This window comes from Poecilia reticulata, linkage group LG22 (genome assembly GCF_000633615.1).
Source record: "Poecilia reticulata strain Guanapo linkage group LG22, Guppy_female_1.0+MT, whole genome shotgun sequence".
In the NCBI taxonomy this organism is placed as follows: Eukaryota; Metazoa; Chordata; class Actinopteri; order Cyprinodontiformes; family Poeciliidae; genus Poecilia; species Poecilia reticulata.
This window is the reverse complement of record NC_024352.1, coordinates 3072011-3094257: the sequence shown is the minus strand read 5'-3', so window position 1 is coordinate 3094257 and position 22247 is coordinate 3072011. Positions and strand designations below refer to the sequence as shown.

General features: G+C 40.9%; 2 protein-coding genes across 3 annotated transcripts in view; both read right to left on the bottom strand.

The window, feature by feature from the left end:
* The window catches only part of tyro3 (TYRO3 protein tyrosine kinase), a 26338-nt gene extending 8832 nt beyond the window's left edge, over positions 1-17506 (bottom strand). Inside the window, exons 1-9 of the mRNA XM_008398721.2 lie at positions 17250-17506; positions 12467-12650; positions 6339-6439; positions 6073-6243; positions 3488-3574; positions 2416-2531; positions 2156-2336; positions 969-1111; positions 312-450 (exon numbers count right to left, since the gene is read on the bottom strand). Of these exons, the coding sequence (XP_008396943.1) occupies positions 312-450; positions 969-1111; positions 2156-2336; positions 2416-2531; positions 3488-3574; positions 6073-6243; positions 6339-6439; positions 12467-12650; positions 17250-17313 (1186 nt within the window). The 5' untranslated portion in view covers positions 17314-17506. The remainder of the gene's footprint in view (positions 1-311; positions 451-968; positions 1112-2155; positions 2337-2415; positions 2532-3487; positions 3575-6072; positions 6244-6338; positions 6440-12466; positions 12651-17249) is intronic.
* A 1976-nt stretch (positions 17507-19482) lies between these two features.
* lrrc57 (leucine rich repeat containing 57) overlaps positions 19483-22247 on the bottom strand; it is a 7867-nt gene continuing 5102 nt past the window's right edge. For both annotated transcript variants that reach the window (XM_008398717.2, XM_008398719.2), the window contains exon 6: positions 19483-21693. In XM_008398717.2, the coding sequence (XP_008396939.1) occupies positions 21652-21693 (42 nt within the window). In that variant the 3' untranslated portion in view covers positions 19483-21651. The remainder of the gene's footprint in view (positions 21694-22247) is intronic.

Here is a 22247-nt window from a genome sequence, read left to right as displayed (position 1 = left end):
TATATATATAATCACAGTACAGTATTTTGATTTTTTAAAATCTCCACCTTAAAATTAACCAATGTATGAAAAAATAAAATCAAGTACCGGTACTATAGATAATACAGCTAAACAGGAACTACAACAATATTTCACTAACAAAAAGCAGCAAACATTTAAAAACTAACCGAATCAGACAAACTGGACTGTATTGGGAAAAACAAAACTAAAATGATCCTGATAGGAAGCAAACATCTGTTTAACAGGAGGTCATTCTGCTGCCTGAGACGAAGCATTCATCAGATAAACCAGGCCAACCCCTGACAGGCTACCTGAGGCAGGCATCACCAGCACCGAGGGGCTCCAGGGCCCACAGCCAACCGCGGTGCAGGCTGCCACCTGGATGGAGGCGTTGAAGAAACGGGCTGCGTCTAACGTTGGAGTAGAGTTCTCCTTAAACAGAAGAGGTTCCTGGAAACACAAAGTTGGAGGGATGAGGAACTTTAGCTGGTTCTGGGACTGCTAGGACAAAACAGAACCCTGACCCCCATCAGACCCTGACTGCCCTCCAGGCCATGCAGGTTGATGGCAGCGACAGAGAGCTGCTGCTTGAGTCTGTCCTGATTGCTCTACATAACATCCTCTCTGATCTGTAATAAAAAACACACACACACCACCAGTTCCCTCTGACTCCAAGACATGAAATACTTACACATCACACCTGGCTTATTACGGATTAACTAAAAAAAAAAAAAAAAAGCTTCTCTGGTTTCTCCCATTGCTAACTAGAAACAACCAATCAGAGCCAGGAGGCGGGTCTTAGTGCTATCAATCAAGCCCGTGTATAATCTGTCCTATATTAAGTTGTCATGACATGGTGACACAACATATTCCTTATAAAAGTTACACAATGCAGCTCGAAATGTTGAAAACAAACCATGAGGAGGTGGAATCATGGACGGTGTTCTGTGCTATGACGGAGCATTCACCTGAGGTTCTCCTCCATGAGTCCACTGCAGCTTGTAGGCCAGCAGTTTCCCCTGCAGCTCATCCTCCTTCAGCCTGGCCCACTGCAGAGACAGATTCTGCCCTGACAGCACAAAGCTCAGGTTCCTGGGGGCCACAGAGGGCACTGCAGACAGGGCCACACAGTTCAGTCAGCACCAGCTCTATTTCTTCTTTAACATCTTTACAATCTCAGCTGCCATGTTGGTGGAACAATCCAAAGCTGAAAGTGGGTCACTTCAGGTCAATTCTGGCTGGACACGGTATTCTTTCCAATTTTATAAATCACAATTTTTTTAAATCTGATTTTTCAAATGTTTAAATAAAATGGACTTGCACCTGAGCCATTAAACAATGGCAGGGCAACAGCAGAGCTACCAGAACGACTTCAAACGGCAACTGTAGAAGCAGTTTTGCTCAAAGCTCTCTCTCTTTCTCTTTCTCTCTCTCTCCAGGACTGTATACATTTTGCTGGACAATAAGTTCTCTCACAAGTTATTGCGATAAACGATAATATGGTTATGAGACCATATTGCTTGTTGCAACAGGCCTAAATGTCATCACCATCATTTTTTGCCAAAAGTGATTTGTTTTTTCCTAAATAATCTTTTGGCAAAAATAGAAGTGGTCTATTTTTGTTTTTAGGAAGATGATGATATGTTGTCAATATCATGTTTTATTAGTTTACTTCCTAATAGTTTTTAGATAGATTATTTAGAAAAGCCTGTACCGAAACAAACCTTTACACTATAAGCACCATGATGCAGGCATGAGAGTGCTGCTTTGTTCAGTCTGTCTATGTTATTGGGTGTCTGTCTCCATCAAACACTCCTAATAATAAATAACATGTTGGTCCATATTCCTGCAGGTGGCGCTAAAATCACTTTAGCCAGCCCTTATAAATGGATTGAGGCCACAAACAAAAGCTCATTGTACAGAGAGGACTGGAATCCACTGGAGTAGGTCCAGCTGGACCAGTGCACGCGCACACACACACACACATACACATACACACACACAAACAAACACCCTCCCACCCAGAGGGTTCAGCTCTAAGCAGGGGACCAGCAGCTCCAGTGTTTACTGATGAAACTCTGCAGCAGGCCTTGAGCTCAACACCTGGCTGTAGCAGCAACCAGCTTAAACACACATCCACCATCAGCTTCTTCACCTGACTCCGGGGTGATGAAGGTCAGCCACGGGGAAAACGGGGAGGCTCCCACCTCGTTCGCACAGGAGACCCTCAGGCTGTAGTTGGAGTGACTCCTCAGGCCTGTTAGCGTGTGGATGTGAGGAGGAACCTGCACCTCCTGCTGGGGGAGGTTCCACCGGCGCCCCGACACCCGCACCACCTGCAGAGGAGGAGCAGGGGCAGCTGCACAACTGCTGACAATGTACCTCTACCTTTCTGTGTGTGTTTGTGTGTTTTACCTGAATCACACACGTGGACAGTTCGGAGTAACCCATGAATCCTGGTTTCCATGACAATGTAACATTGTTGTCTGTAATCCTGAGAAGCTGGAGGTCCACCGGAGCTGCTGGCAACACTTCAGCAGACAGACAGAGAGGCTGATTGGTGCGTCAAGTTTATTTTTATAGAACATTTAAGCAACAAGGCAGTTCAAAGAGATTTATATATAAAAAACCATTCATTATGGTTATGTACATAAAAGTAATGTCTTTTCAAAATAGTACCCCCTTGTTCCCTCCTTACATTCTGTTTTTGTTTTGTTGTAAATGTAAACGGTAAAGAAAAGAAATTTTGTAATTGATCACAAACTAAAACTGTGACCTTTAGGTGGAATCAAGCTTTAGTAATCTTCTCAATGCTTCACAAATAAAGAATTAAAATATATATATCAGTTATCAGTTATGAAACAAGCAATAAACATTAGATTAAGTCAAATATAATCAAAATCATAAAGCAAATACTCAGCCAATAAGCTGATTGATGTTCCAGTTCCTGCTGATCAAAGAACTCTAAACAGGTGAGTTTTAAGTCTCGAATTAAGGGACTCAGTGTTCGGCTGTTTTGCAGTTTTCTGGAAGTTTGCTCCAGATTAGTGGAGCATAAGAACTGAATCCACGTTTGGTTCTGGTTCTGGATGGAGAGCAGAACCAGAACCAGAAGACCTGAGAGGTTTTGGAAGATTGATACAACAGCAGATATTTAATGTATTGTGTTGCTAAACTGTTCAGTGATTTATAAACTCACATCAGTATTTTAAAGTCTATTCTCTCTGTGAAGGACTTCAGAACCGGATGATGTTCTCTATCTGCCAACAGCAACGTTCCGATTGATTTTTTTTTTAGGCAGACCTATAAAGACACTGTTGCAGTAATCAATGCGACTAAATTTATGATTTATGAATGACTTTCTTTAGATCTTGCTGAGACGTTCGTCTTTTAATCCTGGATATGTTCTTCTGGTGATAGAAGGTAAACTTTGTTCAGGACAGAGTGCATCACTACAGCCAGGACACACCTTTGGAGCAGGACACACCTTTAATATGAGCGGTTCCGGTTCTGGACACAGAGATTCCTCTGGCGTTCTTCGCTTCGCAGTAAAACTTGATGCTGCTGTTCACACCTGAACCCACACACACACGCACACGCACGCACGCACACGCACACACACACACACACACACACACACAAGTGACAGGAAAGACCGGGAGTTTTAACAGCAGCTGAAGGAAAATGAGATGAGCTTTTCACATTGTAGTTTTAAGGAATAAAAACGTGAAAAGTGCGGTGTGAATTTGTATTCAGCCCATCTCTCCTGAGTATTTTATGGAAGAACTCTTTGCTGCAGATCTTCACCATGTCTTTCCCAAGATTCTCAGCTCTGTTTAGGTTTGGACTTTGACTAGGCCTTTTCAGCTCATGCATTTTATGGGTTTTTTTCATGAGGATAAACTTTTTTTTTCTTTTTTTTATAAAGTTTATTTGATAGGGACAGACACACATCAACATAGACAAACTGAATAAAACAGCAGTCCCATGTTTGCATCATGGTGCAATAGCAACAGCTAATTCGCAGCACTTGTCCCTAGTTGGGCTTTAAACAGGTAACTCTAAAAATTGAAGCAATAATCATTTAAAATGGCACAACATAATGTATACAAACTGAAAAATGTAAAACATCAAAAATGGGTACAGTTCTGTTTTTGACATAACTTTGATAAACCCTTCTATTACAGCTCTGGCTGCATGTACTATATGAAGGATTTTGAATTAATATGAGTTACAACAACATTTAATGAAATAAAATTGCTTAGAGCTGCAAATGTCATATGATCTGTTGAAAAAAAAACTACGGTAACACTTTGACAGGGTGTGCATAAGACTGACACGACACTGTCATTAACATGACATAACATATGTCATGACCATGAAGGAGTCTTTATGAATGTCTATGACTGTCATGAAGTGTCATTCGGTAAGTAATGACACTTTAATGCAAAGTTGGCACTCTTACTGGACTTTCAATGCAACTTTTAGAGCAACTTTGCATTAAAAATTACATTATTTACAAAATAATACAAAGTTAACACTTCTAATGTACTTCTATTGCAGCTTTGCATTAAAAGCGTCATTGTTTACCGAATCTCACTTCATAACAGTCATAAACATTCATAAAGACTTCTTCATGGTCATGACAGGTGTCATGTCATGTCCAAAGAGCCACTTGTTCCACTAGCAGTAGGCCAGATGGTTCTTGTGTATGCATTTATCTTGCCACAACACACGATGTGACCCATAAATGGACTATTGACAGCTTCAGACAGGACTTCTATCTGAAGCAAATCTGAGCTGCAGGGACCCATAGCGTCATCCCTGATGGGTCCCTCGGTCTGCATGATGCTGTTTGCTCTCTAATATTCTCTGTAGAATCTCTTAGGCCAGAAGCAGAAAAGTAAAAACTCAGATTAAATAACACAAAGCAGAAGTCTGACTACAATTAGGTTCTGAAGGCAACTGGTAATACTGGATTTGACTGAATAAATAAAAGTGAGTAAAAGTGTGAGTCAGACTTTTCAGGTCTTTATTTGTGAAGGATTTTACTAAAACTTAGTGCTGTTTGTTATACAAAGGACAATAAAATACCTTGAAGTTTKTGGTTGTACATGTATTTAGTGAGTGTGTAAGGCCCTGTCATTACAATCTACATCAACAGGCAGGATCAGTTCAGATGCCAATATCCCAACATGCCTTACTGACAGGAAACACTCTGGGTGTGTGTGTGTCACCTTGTTTGTAAATCATTGACAGATCCAGAACAGAGAAGTGTATCAATGCCTGTTTTTTCCAAGCTTCTTAAGAGTATGGAGCATGTGACACATCAAATTAGAAATGTTCAATTCTAAAAGGAAAGAAAGAGGATCTTGTCTGCTGGTGATAGTCAAAGGGCCCGTAGTAGCCATGGCTACCATCAGTRTACGAATGTGTGAATGATTGATTAATTGTAGTGTGAAGCGCTTTAGAGTTCTCGGACTTGATAAAGCACTTTACAAGTGAAGCCATTTTGCAGATTCTCCTACCTAAACCCACCTTTTTATATCAGTATCCAACTTAATCCTACTACTACTACCAGAGCAATTCTATTGGCTACTTCTGGCATAATAGCAGACGCTGCAGTAAAGCGGTTTGTGTTGGTATGCAGTGAGCTGTGTTATTAAAGCAATTGGTTTAGCCATACTTCTGGTACAAACCTGTAGACATTTCCATTAGAAGCCATGATTTGCCTGGAAATGCCTACATGTTGCACTGTTCACTGCTACCCTTCTAACCAGATGGAAGCAAAGTTGTGGCTTCAGCAGGCGCATGTTGAACATATACCCAGAGGGAACCTGGACTATTACTGCGATCAGTCAGTTCACTTCCATCAGAAGCTCTCAGGGTCCAAAGACTCCATCTTCATGCTGACTGGTTGTTTTCTAGTGATACCAGATTAAAACCCTTTCTTCCTACCATCCCAGACACCAACATGTAAAACCCTGCTGGAGCTTTGGTCAGGTCAGACCAAGATGGCGCCTTTTCAGGAACAAACACAGGAGGGGTTTTCATCCAAGCAGAGGTTCTGACCTGGGACATGGAGGACAGAGGGTGATTGTTGGGGTTCTCCCTCCTGGACTCCCTTCAGCCACCACAGCACCTCCACAGGCTCAGGGGGGCCGACAGCGGCACAAGAGAGGTTAAAGGGGATGTTGGGGAACGTTGCCACATCCTGAGGTTCCTGGGTGAAGTGAGGGACGCCTGTGGAGGAGGCACAGAGGAGGACGACCACCAGGGGACTTAGCAGGAGCAAACGCAGAGACATATTTACTGCCGCGGCGTGTTTATGGCCTTACCTTCAACTGTTATCCAGGCTCGTTCAGAGGAGAACATCTGACCGTGGGACTCCACCACACACCAATACTGACCAGCATCCTGCTGCTGGACCGACTTCACACTGCAACCACAAGGTAGAATGTCACAACCATGGACATGCTTCAGCACTGCTGCCTCTGCAGGTCCAACAGAAACGACAAGCAGCTGACATCACCTCTACAAACGGACAACCAACAACAATCTGCTGGACCAAAGCGGATTGGTCCTCCATGGTGGAGGAAAACTGTTCCACCGCACCACACAGCTGTCTTCTGATGGCATCTACACCAATATGGTTTTTGCAAGTAAGTAGTAGTGGTGAGACTCAATTAACATTTTTTATTTAATTAATTGGAGGGTCCGCAATTAATTACATTTTAATTGAAAACTACTGTATATACTGATATTGTAAATAGCATTTTCAATTAACCAAAAACGTTTTTGCTGCTAAATTATTGACAAATAAATAGACATATTAAAGAACAAAGATCTTTATTGTTTTTAATCATTTATTAAAAATGGTCAATTTTTTATAATTTATTATTATTATTTATAATATTTATCATCATTAATTATAAATTATAGTAATTAACTAGACAATCTGCAGAAATTTTACGGGACATGCCAAAGTGTGTCCCGTAAACGCTTGGACCCAGCGTTCTGGGTCCAAGCCCAGAACGCTGGGCTTGGACCCAGCGTTCTGATGCTAAAAATTTGCATTAATGCTAAAGAAAGCTGCAATGTAGTCAATAACCTGTGGAGAGTCAGAAGCATGTGGACTAAGCTCTACCTGCACCATTATGTATGTTAAAATGAATGCATAAGCTAAAATTTGCCAAAATGCTAATATTAGCGTGAAGACTATCAGCAGCATGTGGAGCATCACTCACTTGTTGTCTGTCATTGACTTACTCCATTCAGTATACTAAACATCGCTAATAAGTAAGAAAATTATCTAATAGCTAACGTAAGGTAAAAGGCTAAATGTTACTGTCCTGAGAAAAAATACATAATAAAGCTAAATATTATTGCACCGCCTATGGCGGTGCACTGACGTGAGAGGAATATGCAGGCTTTTGTTTTGAAATTTTCAGTAAGCTTAATTTGAAATGGCAACACTAATCCCATACTTAACAGTGGTTTGTTTAAACCATTCACATAAAGCCCCAAAGAGCAATTACATTATGTAAAAATTGTCAAGGCTTTTATTTTTGAAATTTTCAGTATGCATCATTTTAAATGACCACACTAATAAAATGTGTAACAGTGGTTTGGTTAATCCAACTATATAATGTCCAAAACAGCAAGTAGTTCTAAATGGCAGCTCATCCCTAATGTGTGGTATCAGAGTTCCGCCATGTTGTAGTTCTGACCTTCAGTCACTGCAGTTCTAAATAGCAGCTCCACTGTTATGTGAGTGAGACACACAGGGACAGATAGAATTCTAACTGTTTGAAGCAGTTAGTTTTTCTGAACAAAGCAGTACGAACAATTCCTTCCTGTTCAGGATCTGTAAGAGCGATCCGAAAACCATTTGAAGCATATAATCAAGCGCAGTGAAATGCTAATGTTTTTGCTAATGTTAATGAAACAAAAAACATAAAAAAGGCTTAATATTATTGCACCGCCTATGGCGGTGCACTAACATGAGAGGAATATGCAGGCTTTTATTTAGAAACTTTCAGTAAGCTTCATTATAATGACCACACTAATTCAATATGTAACAGTGGTTTGGTTAATCCAGCTATATAGTGGCCAAAAGAGCAAGTAGTTCTAAATGCCAGCTCAGCCCTGCTCTTTAATAATTGAGTGTTCCACCATGTTGTAGTTCTGAAGTTCTGCTCTGCCCTCTGTATTAAAGTGTTCTGCCATGTTTAGAACTACAGAGTCTTTGTAGTCCAAACCAGCAGTTCTGCCTTTCTCTGTATTCTGTTGCTATAGTGATTAAGCCTCAGCCAACTGCTGTGTGTGTGTGATATAGAAAGGTGGAGGAAGATTTCTATCTTTATGAGACACCCAGTCAGTTTTGATGAAAAAAGCAGTCCGAACAACTGCTTCCCATTCAGGATCCGTAAGGCCGATCCAAAAACCGCTTAAAATGTATGAGAGGGCTATTTGACGTCTCCAATTGTCCCACGATTCAGATCTGTAGCTCATTCACAGTAACTGCACTGATGAGAGAAATATGGTGTGCGCTGAGCTCAGAAATTTTTCAGAAATGTATGTAAAACACTGGGGTGGAGCATCAGTCCTGTCCCATCATTTTGCTCTGAAGCAACTGGACCAAAAACCGTAAGCCCTAGAGAAATTTTGAAAACATTTTATGGGAGCAGGCATGCATATCAATGACATGACCGACTTTCATACCAATAGAGCAATTTTTGCGGCCTTGGGAGCGATTTCAAAATTATTTTGGGGTCAAAAATCCACTGAGTTTCTCACTCTAAAAAACCGGCAGTTGGAAATTTCGGTCATTTTTTGCTTTTTACGTCGCCATTTTTACATGAAACCCCAATAAAAATAATAGCCCGGATGCCGAGATCGAGCTGCACGTTTTGATACCTTTTTTGTGCCGTTTCTCGCAGCGGTATGAGCCGCATTAACAGTGACAGAAGAATAATAAAGAGACATTCTATTGGGTGTAGAACAATAGGTGCCTGCCATGCATTACATGGGAGGCAGTGACAGTCACTGCTCTTTCCTATGTAATGCTAATGGCATGCCCCAATGACAATTATTGCAGTTAATAACAATTTATTATTATTATTACTAATAATTTGTAATAACCATCGGATTCTAGCCAGTCATCGTTCCAGTGGTTTAGGAAGCCTTGATCATTCATTTAAATTCTTCAGAAATATGGACTGTGGACGCTGACATTAGCGTTGGAGACTTCTGTATTGCTGCTACATGTTTAGAATTGAGATGCTAGTTTAGGCTAGAATATCTTCACTGGTAGGTTAACTCCTTTTAGCACAATAATCTTTTCCAGCATCTCATCAGATTGATTTTTGAATCAAAAACTTAACTTCCCGTCGGCCAAGAGAACTTGTTTTGTAGTTGTTTGAGAATGTCCCGTGTATGAACACAAAGCTTCCGACTGGAACCTGTTAAAGTCCCAGCCCTTGTAAATAGCAAGCTAAAATTCAATGTTGTACATTGAATATGGAAAATGACTTGTACTTGTATAGCGTTTTGTCACATCCAGAGGTCCCCAAAGTGCTTCACACTACATTCAGTCATTCACCCACACATTCCCACACTGTTGTTGGGGAGCTACTGGACAAAGAAGGGATCGAACCAGCAACCCACCGATTGAAACAGTTGTTTCATCCATCACTGTTTCATCTCTCTGACAGAAAATCTTATACTGGACACCATACAGGAATTTATGGTCAACCCAGTGACCATGCTAGTTGCCCAGTCTCTGTGGCTACAAATCAAGGTGTATATATATATATATGTGCATGTGATGTAGCTATAACTCTCCAACCATAGAGCTGTGTATTACAGCCAAGTATCTCTACTGTGGTCTCATCTGTTCCACAAGACTGGTTGATCAGTAGCGCTGCACCTTTCCAACAAGTCAGGCTTGTACGTGTACTGCCATTATTTTTAGTCTTTAACATAATAAGGGGTTCATGTGCTACCTGAGATGGAGTACTTAAGTTTTCTTGAGATTTCTTTGAGGATTGTGCACTTTTTAATTATCATTTAATTATCTACTTTGAAGTCAGGTTGGACTTCATACTTTCTATTTTGGCTTCAGTTTTATGAAATTAATGACAGTGTCGGCAATGTTTTGGATGTTTATGTACATTTCACTTTAGATGCAAATTACAGAATCAACTAAAAATCATATTGTTTTTGCTGTTCCCTAAAATGTAACCTCCAAAGCATTCTCTTTCTTTTCACTGTCTAATCTTTAGGGAAAGATCTGTTTTCAGAACACAAGAATACTGTATGTTTACTAAAGGGGCTATATTGTGGAAATACTGTGAACATTTTCTTGCCTATAAGTAGAGAGTAATCAGTAGAAAGTGATTGAATTTCCTTACTTCAAATAAAAACTAAAGAAGGTTGGATTTTCTGAGTGGCTCATGCAACTGCTTCTTTCCAAGCGTTGGGATCGTTACATCAAGCCCTTTGCTCTGGGGAAGCGTTGGAACAGCGTACTGCTTCCCAAACCATTCTTCTGTTTGGAATGGCTGCTGACAGAGCGGGACCACAAAGGTCTGAGCCGAGTGGCCCAGTGGGCCACAGTGTGCTGCCAAGCATGCTGTCCTGATTGAAATCTGCTTTCAGTGGGAGACAGAGCTCTGTGACAGGACCTCAGCACACTGAATGACAAATAACGACCACTTAAAATTAAACATGGGTGTATTTATTTCTTATTTGTCCAAGTCTTTTCTACTTTGCCTAACACCCAATAACATTAATTTTAAAAAATCTCTTTCATTTCACTGGCATAGAATAAAACAGCTTTTAGTCAAGCAGATCCTGATTTAAAATTGAAAAAGTGACAGATTTATACAGAAATCCTGCAGCAAGACTCAGAACTCCTTATGCTCTGCACTTCTCTGCTACTGCTGACAAATTGATGCAACAAATTCAGACAAAATGAAATCTTCTTGAAGTAGAAACTGCTAAGAACAACACAAAGCATCCGCCTTTTATTCACTTTCCTTTTTTATTTGTAGTAAAAAGGACAACAAACATCCAGGGATTTTTACAGAAAATCACTAGATGTGATTTTTCGCACATGCACTAAAAGCAAACAAGTGCAATCCATTTTAGATCAAATGTTTGGTGTTAGGTGGCGTCTTTTGGCCGTGTTAAAATCAATGTATTTCAATAGAAACACTTTTTTTTACATCACAACACGACGTCACCACTGGCACAAACTACGAAGAAGACAATGACAGGAAGTAGTAGGAGGATGACTTATCCAATTAACAAACTAATTAAAGTATGATTTAAATTGTGTTTCATATTTAGAGGAAACACAGCAATTGTGAAATTATGTTTTTTCGACATAAGTGGAACGTTGACAAAGTTTGTGACGGAAACACAGCTACTGACTCCTCTTGAATAAAAAAAAAAAAAGACAGATGGCCTGACTGTGGTGAAGACAGTTTAAATGACGCTAAGACTGGACCGTAATCTAGAAACGTGTCACCTAGTTGGCAAAAAAAAAAAACAGTAACAGTTTCGTGCTATCAGGGCATTAGAGGTTAAATTTTAATCTGCCTAGGGAAGAGAGAGGAGGACAAAGTTTACAGGGAGGCGTGGGAAAAGTAGAATGATTAGTGTTAAAAACAAAAGAACGGCCCAGCCTCTATTTACAGCTGATCTGCTGTTTAGCCTTCAACAGAGCAGAAAAAACACCAGCAACATTCACAGACTCACTCAGAACCAGAGCTTACAGCCATGGGGAGAAAATCACTCCTAATCTACTGATTTGATTTGTTTCTTCATCCAGAGAAGGAAAATAAAGTGATGATGTTGTCTGGGCAACATCAGATTCCCTGTGACTCATTCAGGCATCTTCCCTGTTTTTCAAAGCCAAAGCTTGGACCTGTTGCCACAGTGCCGTTTTCATTTTCACAAGTTTAAAGGATGAACATGTTTTGTAATTAAATGCAGACAATATGGATATATTTGCAATAGGGGTGCACTGATTTACCAGCCAGCTGACTTATCGGTACCCATTTCCTTAATTTTGAGAGATCGGTGATTGGATGATAGTTGTGTGAAAAGCAAATCTTATCCCACGATTGTATCTACCTCTGTCAACCCTAGGGTTACCCCGGCTCTGCCTTTAGAGAGGTTTGACAGACCGACCAGCCCACCAGGTCATGTCTGCATGTTTGCAGTTAACAACAGTCAACTCACTATTGCCAACTCAGCGAGCTTCTTTCTATATTTAGCAACATTCAGGCAAAAAAATAAATAATTGGAATTGGCCAAAATCAGAATCGGTAATCGATCAGGTTTCTTGGTAATCAACGACCGCCAAGAAAACAACAATCGGTGCACCCATAATTTGCAAGGCACTGTGAACTCAGCCATGTTGATCTCAATCATTTCCAGTGTGGTGCTGCTGGACCTGTGGGACGTCTCCCAGTGCTGCTCTCCCAGGATGAGGAAGACCTGATCCGTGCTGTACAGCTTCTCCCCGTCCTTCATCCAGATGATGTCCGGTTCGGTCAGGCCTTCCACAGCGCAGCCCAGCCTCACCTCGTTCCCCTGAGACACCGTCTGATTGGACGGGTGCTTCGTGAACAGCACGCCTGCAGAAGAGGGGGGATACTTCCTAAACCACTCCAACACTACTATACATACAAACATAGATTTATATAATTTTTTTTCCACAGATGAAAAATAATTAATTTTTGCTATGTTAATAAGAATGATCAGGACGTACACCAAAGACTTCCATTTGTTTCCATTTCTTAATCTTACCGATTTCTTTCGTAACATGATGGATAAATGCAGGACATTTGCACATTTCAAGTCCCAGAGTTGATAAACTGTATTTTGTGAATTTGCACATGGATGGATGGATGATAAATTTGTAGCAGTTGTCCCTCCAAAGCAGATGTGAATTGATTGTGAAAGGTGGTCCTTTGGAGAGACTCCTGCTGACTCTGCAGCTGCCTTCACTTCACACCAGATCACAGTATTTGTCCTGTCATCCTGCATTATCCTGTAGCAGCTCACAGTGGTAAAGAGCTTGTGAATTACGTTGGTACGGTGACCTTAACCCCCCCATTCCATGTCTGGATCATGAGCCATAAAGAACACGTGCATGGTGTGAACGGATGATCTTAAAGCTGCAGTATGTAACTTGTACAAAAACAAGTATTTTTTCGATATTTGTTAAAACTGTCACCATGTAGTGACAGTATAGTATGAGAATCTGTGAAAAGTTTGATCTCCTCCACTTTCTCTCAGAGCTGCTAATGCCGTCTGAAGAAATGAACGGCTCCAGACCAAAAACAACCAATCAGAGTCAGGAGGCAGGTCTAGGTGCTGTCAGTCAACCTCACGTACTCGCTGCTAAATGTGCTAACAGCAGAAAAACAACTTATCTTTACAGGAAAATCGTTTATTGGGGGTCCTGCTAACTAGCCTTAGCATTCACAACAGGATCTGCCAACAGGGAAAAGTTGTAGTGGTGACATAGAGCAGAGGGGACGGAGATGAGCACCACCACACAAGAGTGTGACTGACAGCACCAAAACCCCGCTCCTGGCCCTGATTGGTTGGTTAGTTAGCCCTGGGAGAAGGCAGAGGAAATTGATTTTTTTTCACAGATTATTTGTCTCACAGTCACATTATAGTGACAGTTTCAACAAATATGTAAAAAACATTTTTTATAGAAGTTATATACTGCAACTTTAATGAGCAATTGAGGCAAATCAGCCAATATGCAGTGGATCCTATTTGCYGATTTTTTGTGGAATGTAACAAATTGTGAAAAATGTGCCTATTTCCAGATTTCCAGGCGAAGGTAGAGCATATTTGAAAAATTACCAAAAAAAAGCTACATGACATATAATTGGCTGGCATTTGCAAAGCAGCCATTTTCTTTGTTTCTGATTGGCTGTATTCCCAAGAGCAGAGATGAGGAAGCATGTAGAGGTTAGCTCCTGTGGTTGTACCAGGATGGTTTCCACTGTTCACATTAAAACTTATTAAGGTATATGTGATGTTGACCTATTTAAATGAAACATTTATCAGTGTTTTTAGAAAATGTCCCAAGTATTTGAAGGTTTGAGTTCATTGCAGGCCATTTAACTCCCTAATCCCCATGGATACGGGCTCAAGCTGACCCCACAAGAGATCTCATGGAGTCCTGAGATTGAGGTCAGGACTCCATACAGGACATTCCATCCTTTCCACTCCTCAGTTCTACAGCTGGTCCCTGATAAGACCCACTCTATGGAGGACTGGCTGTCCCAAAAATTTCAGAGATTAATCTTAATTTTTCCAAGTTTTTATACTGAAATTTACTCCTCCTTTTTTACTCTTATCTACCATATCCCTAACACGTCGTTGTAGAATTTAGATGAAGATTTGCTCACGTTTGTAATAGAAGCACAACTACAGATAACCACCTTTTTCAGAACCATCAACAAACCTGAGGCATTGTTCAGATTCGTTGGCCAGTCTCCTTGAGTAGCTAGAGTTGAGCTAAATCCTGGTTGGGATAGAGTCTACCTTTACTAAAACTTCTCAGACTGCTGAATCCGCTCCATATGGTCATTGTCCTCCATTGGGAACCCCCAACTCTGTCGCAGTTAAACCATCTAGCAGCTCATTTGAAATACAGTATGTCATCCTCCATCCACTTTGCACAATGCACCATTGATGTAACACCGTCATTGATCGTTGCTTCGGTCATCTTGAGTTTGAAAAGCCTCCTAACATACTTCTTGTCACTGTGTCCATAGAGTGCCGTCTTTCTCTCATTTGTCTCCTGAAGCCATGTGGTTTGTCCATAAGAGCAGCTTTCTTGCTTTGCATCTTATCAGTCCATGTGAAAGTAAAGTTTACTGAGGACAGTCTGATGATCGTCCACAGACCGTGGACGATCGTCCACGGTCTGTGGATGATCGTCCACAGACCGTCCACAGGAGCAAATAGACAACACTCTGAAGCAGAAAATCACCGCAGTGCAGCAGAAATACAAGACCCTGGAGAAGGAAAAGATCGCTCTGGAGCAGAGAAACACTGCCCTGGAGCAGACAAACATCGCCCAGGAGCAGATAGGCAACGCTCTGGGGGAGGTAAACGCCAACCTGGTGCAGACAAACGACGCTCTGGAGCAGAGACTGACTGAAGTGGAGCAGAAATACACGRCCCTGGAGCAGAGAAACACCACCCTGGGGCCGAGAAATATCATCCTGCAGCAGGCAAACGCCATCCTGGTGCAGAGAAACGCCGCCCTGGAGAAGAGATACGCTGCCCTGAAGCAGAGAAACGCCGCCCTGGAGCAGAGAAACGCCCCMCTGGAGCAGAGAAACACCGTCCTGGAGCAGATAAACGCTGCCCTGGAGAAGGAAAAGACCGAACTGGAGGAGAATTTAACCGAACTGGAGGATGATTACATTGATCTGCTGAGGAAAAACTACGACCTGAAGGAGAAAAGCGACATCCTCAGACAGGAAAAGAACATCTTGGAGGAGGAAAACAATGCCCTGAAGGTGAATCGCATCGTCCTCCAGCAGAGATGCCTCGCCTTGCAGCAGCAAAACACTGCCTTGGAGCAGCAAAACACTGCATTGGAGAATATAACCACAGAACTGCAGCTTGAAATTGAACAGCTGAACAATAGGCTGAGGGACAGAGAGGAGCAGCAGAACCAGCAGCCATCCAAAGAAGAAACCCACGAAGACAGCCAGTCGGTACCAGACCAGCCACAGGAGCAGCCATCTGTATTCAGACTTGTGGTCAGGGGCTTCACCAATACACTTGTAAAAATGTATAAAACAGGCACACTGAGGTATTGGGTTCAACTTTAGTACTTCTAAATAAAGAAGTATCATGAGGGCCCAAGCTTCATGCTTGATTGTCGGTGGCAGAAAAGCTTGAGGGCAGCAGGACTGCGGTATCAGCAGAGCTTGACACTTGGGGGCTGATGGTGGAAGAACTAATTTTAAAAAATAGAATGCAATCAGCAATTAATAARGTTGAAACAGGGTCACATGAATGGGGGTTTCATTTGTCTGTTGAGAAGACACAAGTAATATGTTTTTCAAAGAAAAGGGTTAATCCTACAGTAKATCTTAGGTTATATGGGCAAAATTTAAAGCAGGTAAATATTGTAAGGTATCTGGGTGTAAGGTTTGATGAAAAGTTTTCATTTAAGATGCATATACAGAAGATTATTGATAAATGTAAAAAATGTATTAATATATTGAGATGGGGCTGCACAGTGGCGCAGTTGGTAGAGCTGTTGCTGTAATGGAGAAATTCCACTTTGGGTTCAAATCATAACACACAGTTCACAGAGAAAACCTGGAAGAACAATGGCCTCCATAAAGAAGTACCAGTTTTATTAATATTAGATCTAAAGTCCAATCTGACAGATGCGAGTGTTGAAGTAATTTTGTTGAACAATAACTTGTTCATTCTTTAATTCTTTAAAACTGAATTTATCTCAGTAACGTTACTCAGAGTCATTTTGATGACATTTTTAATTTTCAGAGAAACTGAATTTTGTGTTTTCATAAGCCGTTATAATCACAGTGAACTATAATAAAAACACTCATGCATCCTTCTCTATGTAATGAATCTGTATAATATATTCATTATTTTTTTAAAGAAATGTCATTACTGAAATAAATGAGCAGTTTGATAATATTTAAACTGCTCATGAAATGATTCAGTGAGATAAATCTGTACAAAGTTCAGATCTTTAATAGTCACCTGTGCACTGGTGCACACTCTTGTGAACCTGATTAGATTAGACCCCTGAAAAACTACATTCTGACTATAATCTGACTTCAGAACTTAATCTCAGAAGTTTGACATTTTCTCAGAATTAAAAAAAAAGTCAGAATTCCGATTTTAATGTCAGAATCTTCTTTTTTTTCTTTTCCCAGTGGCCCTAATCCTCTTCCACACCTCGGTAGATGTTCCTGTTGGACCTGAGGTAAAGTTTATTGTGGACCAGCAGTTTTACAGCCTCACTCCTGGTGTTTCTACTTCATTTAGAGAGGAAAGTTCACATGTCAGAACTTATTGTCCCTCCCCGGTCCAACAGGTGAGACTGAAAGTTCGTCCTCAGCATGTCCACCTGACTGTTCCCAGAAGGGGACACCGAGGCTGAGAAAGTGAGGAAACCATTAGCTCTCCCAGCTAACTGGCTCATTAACACTCACCGCTCCCACAGCTCCCAGTAAGAGTCCGCAGAGCAACAACAACGACCCACAGCAGCGGCTTCATCCTCTCATCGTCTCAATGGGCTCCTTCATCTGCCACTTTTACCGACGTGTCACTCCGCTCCGCTCTTCCTCATCGTTAATAAAGCCTGACTTTCCAGCTTGTGAACGGAGGAACACCGACGGAATGACCGGGGGAGGGGAGGAAAACACTCGAGGAGCCGCGGAACACAGAGGAGACCCGGAGGAAAACAAGCTGGTGGTAGAGCTCCTCCTCCTGAACAAGTCCTGAAAACTTACTGCACTCAATTCAATAAGATAGAATATTGTTGAAAATGTAGGAACTTTATCACTAAGCGGAGCACATTATATGGATTAATTATTTGTTAACTACGATGACTTTCCACTAATGAAAACATGACATTTAAAATATTTCATAAAACTCAAATTGACTTATTTTAAACTGAAATCAAAATAACTCAAATTGACTTATTTAGGATATGACCTAAACTATAGGGTAGAAAAGATATATATTCTTTGCTATAATGGATTTTGTTGATGCTTATTCTTTTTACTATCTTTTTTGACACTATCCTTTTGTGACAAATTGTGACTCTTCGTCATTTGTCATTTTATTTTTTTCCTTAAACATTCATATTTCCAGTGTTTCCTCGGTACACTTCATGATTCTACTTCCACAGTTCCTCATCCAATTTCTTTCTTTCACAAATGTTTGTTTAATATTTGTGGGTTTTTTTTTTTGTATAATCTCATTATGCATCTCTAGTAAACGTCTTTTTGTTTTTGACCTCTGTAGATCACTTAATTTTACATCAGCCTGTATGAAAAATGCTCTGCAAAGATGTATGTATATATACATACATACGTATGTATACATACATACATACATACATACGTATGTATACATACATACGTATGTATGTATGTATGTATGTATGTATGTATGTATGTATGTATGTATGTATGTATGTATGTATGTACATACATACATATGTATGTACATACATACATATGTATGTACATACATACATATGTATGTACATACATACATATGTATGTATGTATGTATGTATGTATGTATGTATGTATGTATGTATGTATGTATGTATGTATGTATGTATGTTTCTAATCTGTTTTAAATGTCCCTGCAGCTGAGAGATATTCACATGGCCAGAAGATGTCCGCTGCCATCCTGTGTCTCTGCTGCAGCTTCCTGTTGAGAACATCCTGTTTACAGCCACACAATGTCCAGGTTGATTGAGCGTTGGCTGACAAAGAGACAGTTTAACCAGAACATTTAGTGCTGGAGAACACAGATAGGTGGACAGGATCATTCAGACGTTTACAGGAGGTCTAATGAAGTTCTGTGAAGGTTATCAAACATTTAATTACGTTGATAATTTTTTCTTTTTTATCAGTGAAAGTTTATGTCAGAAATATTTTAAATGTTTTAGGTAGCAATTTAAAAAAATGTTTCATTAAGCTGATAAAAATAAATCAAAAAGATATTTATTAATAGTGGCCAGTGAATTAGAATTCAAATGTGTGATGTGTAAGAATAATAATCACTCATCTTTGGATTTATGGACTATTTAGAGTTTGAATTAACATAACTTCATGTTATTGATCTTTTCCCAGCGTTTTCTTTGATTCACTTTCCCATCAGCTCATTTCTTAATCTCTTGTTTTTCTGGTGAGCAGAATCAGATTAAGCTAGTTGGGAAAGAATCTGGATTTGCTGTATTTTACTTTAACTGGGCCATTACAGCCATGCTGTTGTAGATCAACAGTTTTAGGTGACCCAGTTTGGACACCCGGTTTCCAAAACAAGCCCATATCATCACTACTTCACCACCATGCTTGACAGTTAAAGTGCCGTGTTTGTTTGACCAAACACGAAATGTCCCCGAGAGCTGTTGCGGGTTTTTTTTCTTATAAAAAACATGCTTCCTTTGTCCACCTCGCTAAAGAAGTTATACAGGTTTTGTATTTTGCTAATTATCTTTTTATGAGCTTTAACGTCAACCTGCTGCCGTAGGCCTGTGGGGTTTCACATGGAGCTAATTATGATGTGAATACACAAACCTGTCCAACATGTTCAGCTGGCAGTTCTTTTCTCCTGACAGAGCGACACAGGCTGTTAAAGCTGGATTCAAAAGGTTTTCAAATGTCAGTGAGGTTTTAAGAGAAAAAAAACAAAGCATACACTGACTGACTTGTTAAGCATCTGCTTTAATTAAATACAAGAAAAAAAAAAAGATTATAGACAAATTTCCATGGACATGCTGGAGAGCAACTCCTTCACTCCACCTGTTTGTTTCAGCAGCAGAGTACAGAGTTTAAACAATCACAGAGCAAAACACAGACCGGCTTTAACAAAATATCAATTCAGTTGATTATTTTAAAACAATAACGGTAAGTGAAAACAGCTGCTTAGTGTCTTAGTTACTTACAGTCATGGTAAAAAGTAAGTACACACTTTGAAAAAGTATCCACAGGCCGTTTTACGTACAACCTTTCCACTTTTAGTTCCGTTCCATTAATACGTTTTGTTGTGAATGAACCAACAGAAAGCAGTGCAAACCTGTGGAGTCGGAAGAAAACGGTGGCACGTTTCACAAAGTCCTTCACAACCGCAACTCTAAAAAGACATGCAGAACTATTCAGTCCCTAAATAAATTCCAGCACAACCAGTTTCCTTCAGAAGTCGCTTAATTGTACACAAGAGTCCAGATTTGTGCAATAAAATCTGAGTCTGGATGCAGCTGCTGGGTTTGTGAGAGCATTAGAGAACGAGCAGCATCGTGGAGACGCAGCAACCCAGCAGCAGCTCAGGGAGGAAGTTCTGGAGAAGTTAAAAAGCAGGGTTAGGATCTAGAACGACATCCCAAGCTTTGAACGTGAACAGCAAGAAGGAAAACATTGTTTTGTTTTGTTTTGTTTGTTGAGAGACAGAAACAGGAAGTCCAGTCTGCGTCCAACAGACATGGGAAAGAAGGTCGGATGGAGGAAGACCTGTTCAGAGACTGAAGAGTGGGGAGGAGGTTCACCTTCACATGCAGTCAGAGCCACTTTAGATCAAACTGCATGCATGTGCTAGAATGGCCTAGTCGAAGCTCAAAATCAAACTGAATTTGTGGAGTGCCTGAAAATTGACGTTTTCAGATGCTCTCCGTTCGACTGAAACAGAGATGTGAATGTCTCTGTCTGCTGGGAGACCTGCAGCATTCTCCTCATGCTGTGAACTGATTGGTCGATCACACTTCTTCTGAAAAACACTGAAGGTTGAGGCAGTAAAGTGAAGAAGTCAGGGGGTATGAAAACCTTTGCATTGATCTGGACGAATCTGGGCCTTTTGTGCTCCATGTAGTTTTTCCCTCATTTCTTTTCACATTATTTCATCATCTCTGTTCAATAAGCAGCAGCATTGGGGAACCTGTGATGTGGGATCAGTCAGATTTAAATCATTGTAAAACATGATGAAGTGTCTTTGTATGACTGGATTATCAAATGTAAATACAGAGCTGATGAGACGTGTGAAGAAATCCATGAAATTATTCATTTATGGTTGGTTGGGGGAACTAAGCCGGCACTGACGTTCACAGAAGAAGTCTGGTTCAGACTCTCAAACCCAGCTCGACTGTTTACTCATTACATTACATGTTTACGTCTGATGGATAATAAGAAGCAACACAAACGCTGCCTCAAAGAAGAAAGGATTTAGAGTCCACACACTGCTGGGTAGAGCTTCTCGGGGTCACATGGTGGGACGCGCTAAAGATGGCGGTGATTAAATAAAACTGCAAGGCATGAGAGGGGGGGAGAAGCGGTTTAATGTTTTTGCTAATGGGCGAGTACGACGTGATGCCCCACTGAGCAGCTGCACTATAAAGCCACCAGATCTCATGCAAGACAAAAACAGCCGTGAAGCATCCAACATGTCCGAAGCCTCCTGAGCTCTGCTGCAGGGAAAGAGTCACAACATGCAGAGAAAAACTGATTAAAAAACCTGCTGTTTTTTTTCTTTTTCTCTTCTGAATCAAGATCATCTTTCTCATCACAAGTCCTTATCTGGACTTGTGAAAGTGCATGACATCACTTAAACGTCCCTGTCCTGGAGGTGCATGTCGCTCTGTGAACACTAAGCCTGGAAGCAAATCCTGGTTAAAAAGCCGCTCTGGATCTCATGGGGGTCGTGTTGAGCCTGCCTCGCCATTATGGTCTGTCTCCGTGTCTCAGCAGGTCCGGTGTCTGTGTGGAGTGCTGCGGGAAGCACCTCGCTGCAGACCAATAAGAAGCTCCGGCTGGTGCAGGAGGGAAGAGAGGGGGGTGGTGGGTTTCAGACCGACGCCGAGTCTGGAGTCGTCATGGTAGCGGGGATTCAGGCGAACTTCTTCTTGGTGGCAGTGAAACGCTCCATGTACTGATGAGAGAGGAAGAGAGACGTGGTAACCTGGGACCGGCTCTGAATGGTGTTTGGCTGGTCTGGAGGTAAAGAGGTTGACCCCTGACCCTCAGGCTGCTGCTTTTAAACAGGCTGTTAAACTTAAACTCATAACAGAAGCAAAGACGCTGTGTTCTATCATCTTAAGGAGTCTGGTTTTATCTGTCATGAACATCTTTTGGAAATCTCCTTGTTAAAGTCAGGATCTAGACTTTTTAAGAAGAAGAATCAAAATCCTGATTAAGAGAGAGTTTATTAGCTGAATAAACTCTGTCTCACTCTGCTTATAACAGAAAGTGGGGAAGCAAAACATTTAATCATCATGTCGGTTCAGGACGATGTTCTTTAACATCAGTATGGGTCCGATAAGTGAAACTAGGCTGTAACAATCGATATTTATTTCAATCTCATTGCCATTTGTTTATGTGATCATGTGTTATTTGTTTGGTCTTGTGACTGGGTTAGTGACGCAGCACAGGATTATGGGTATTTAACTGAAGCGGAGAAGCAATGCAGGTGGAGTAGTTGCCTTT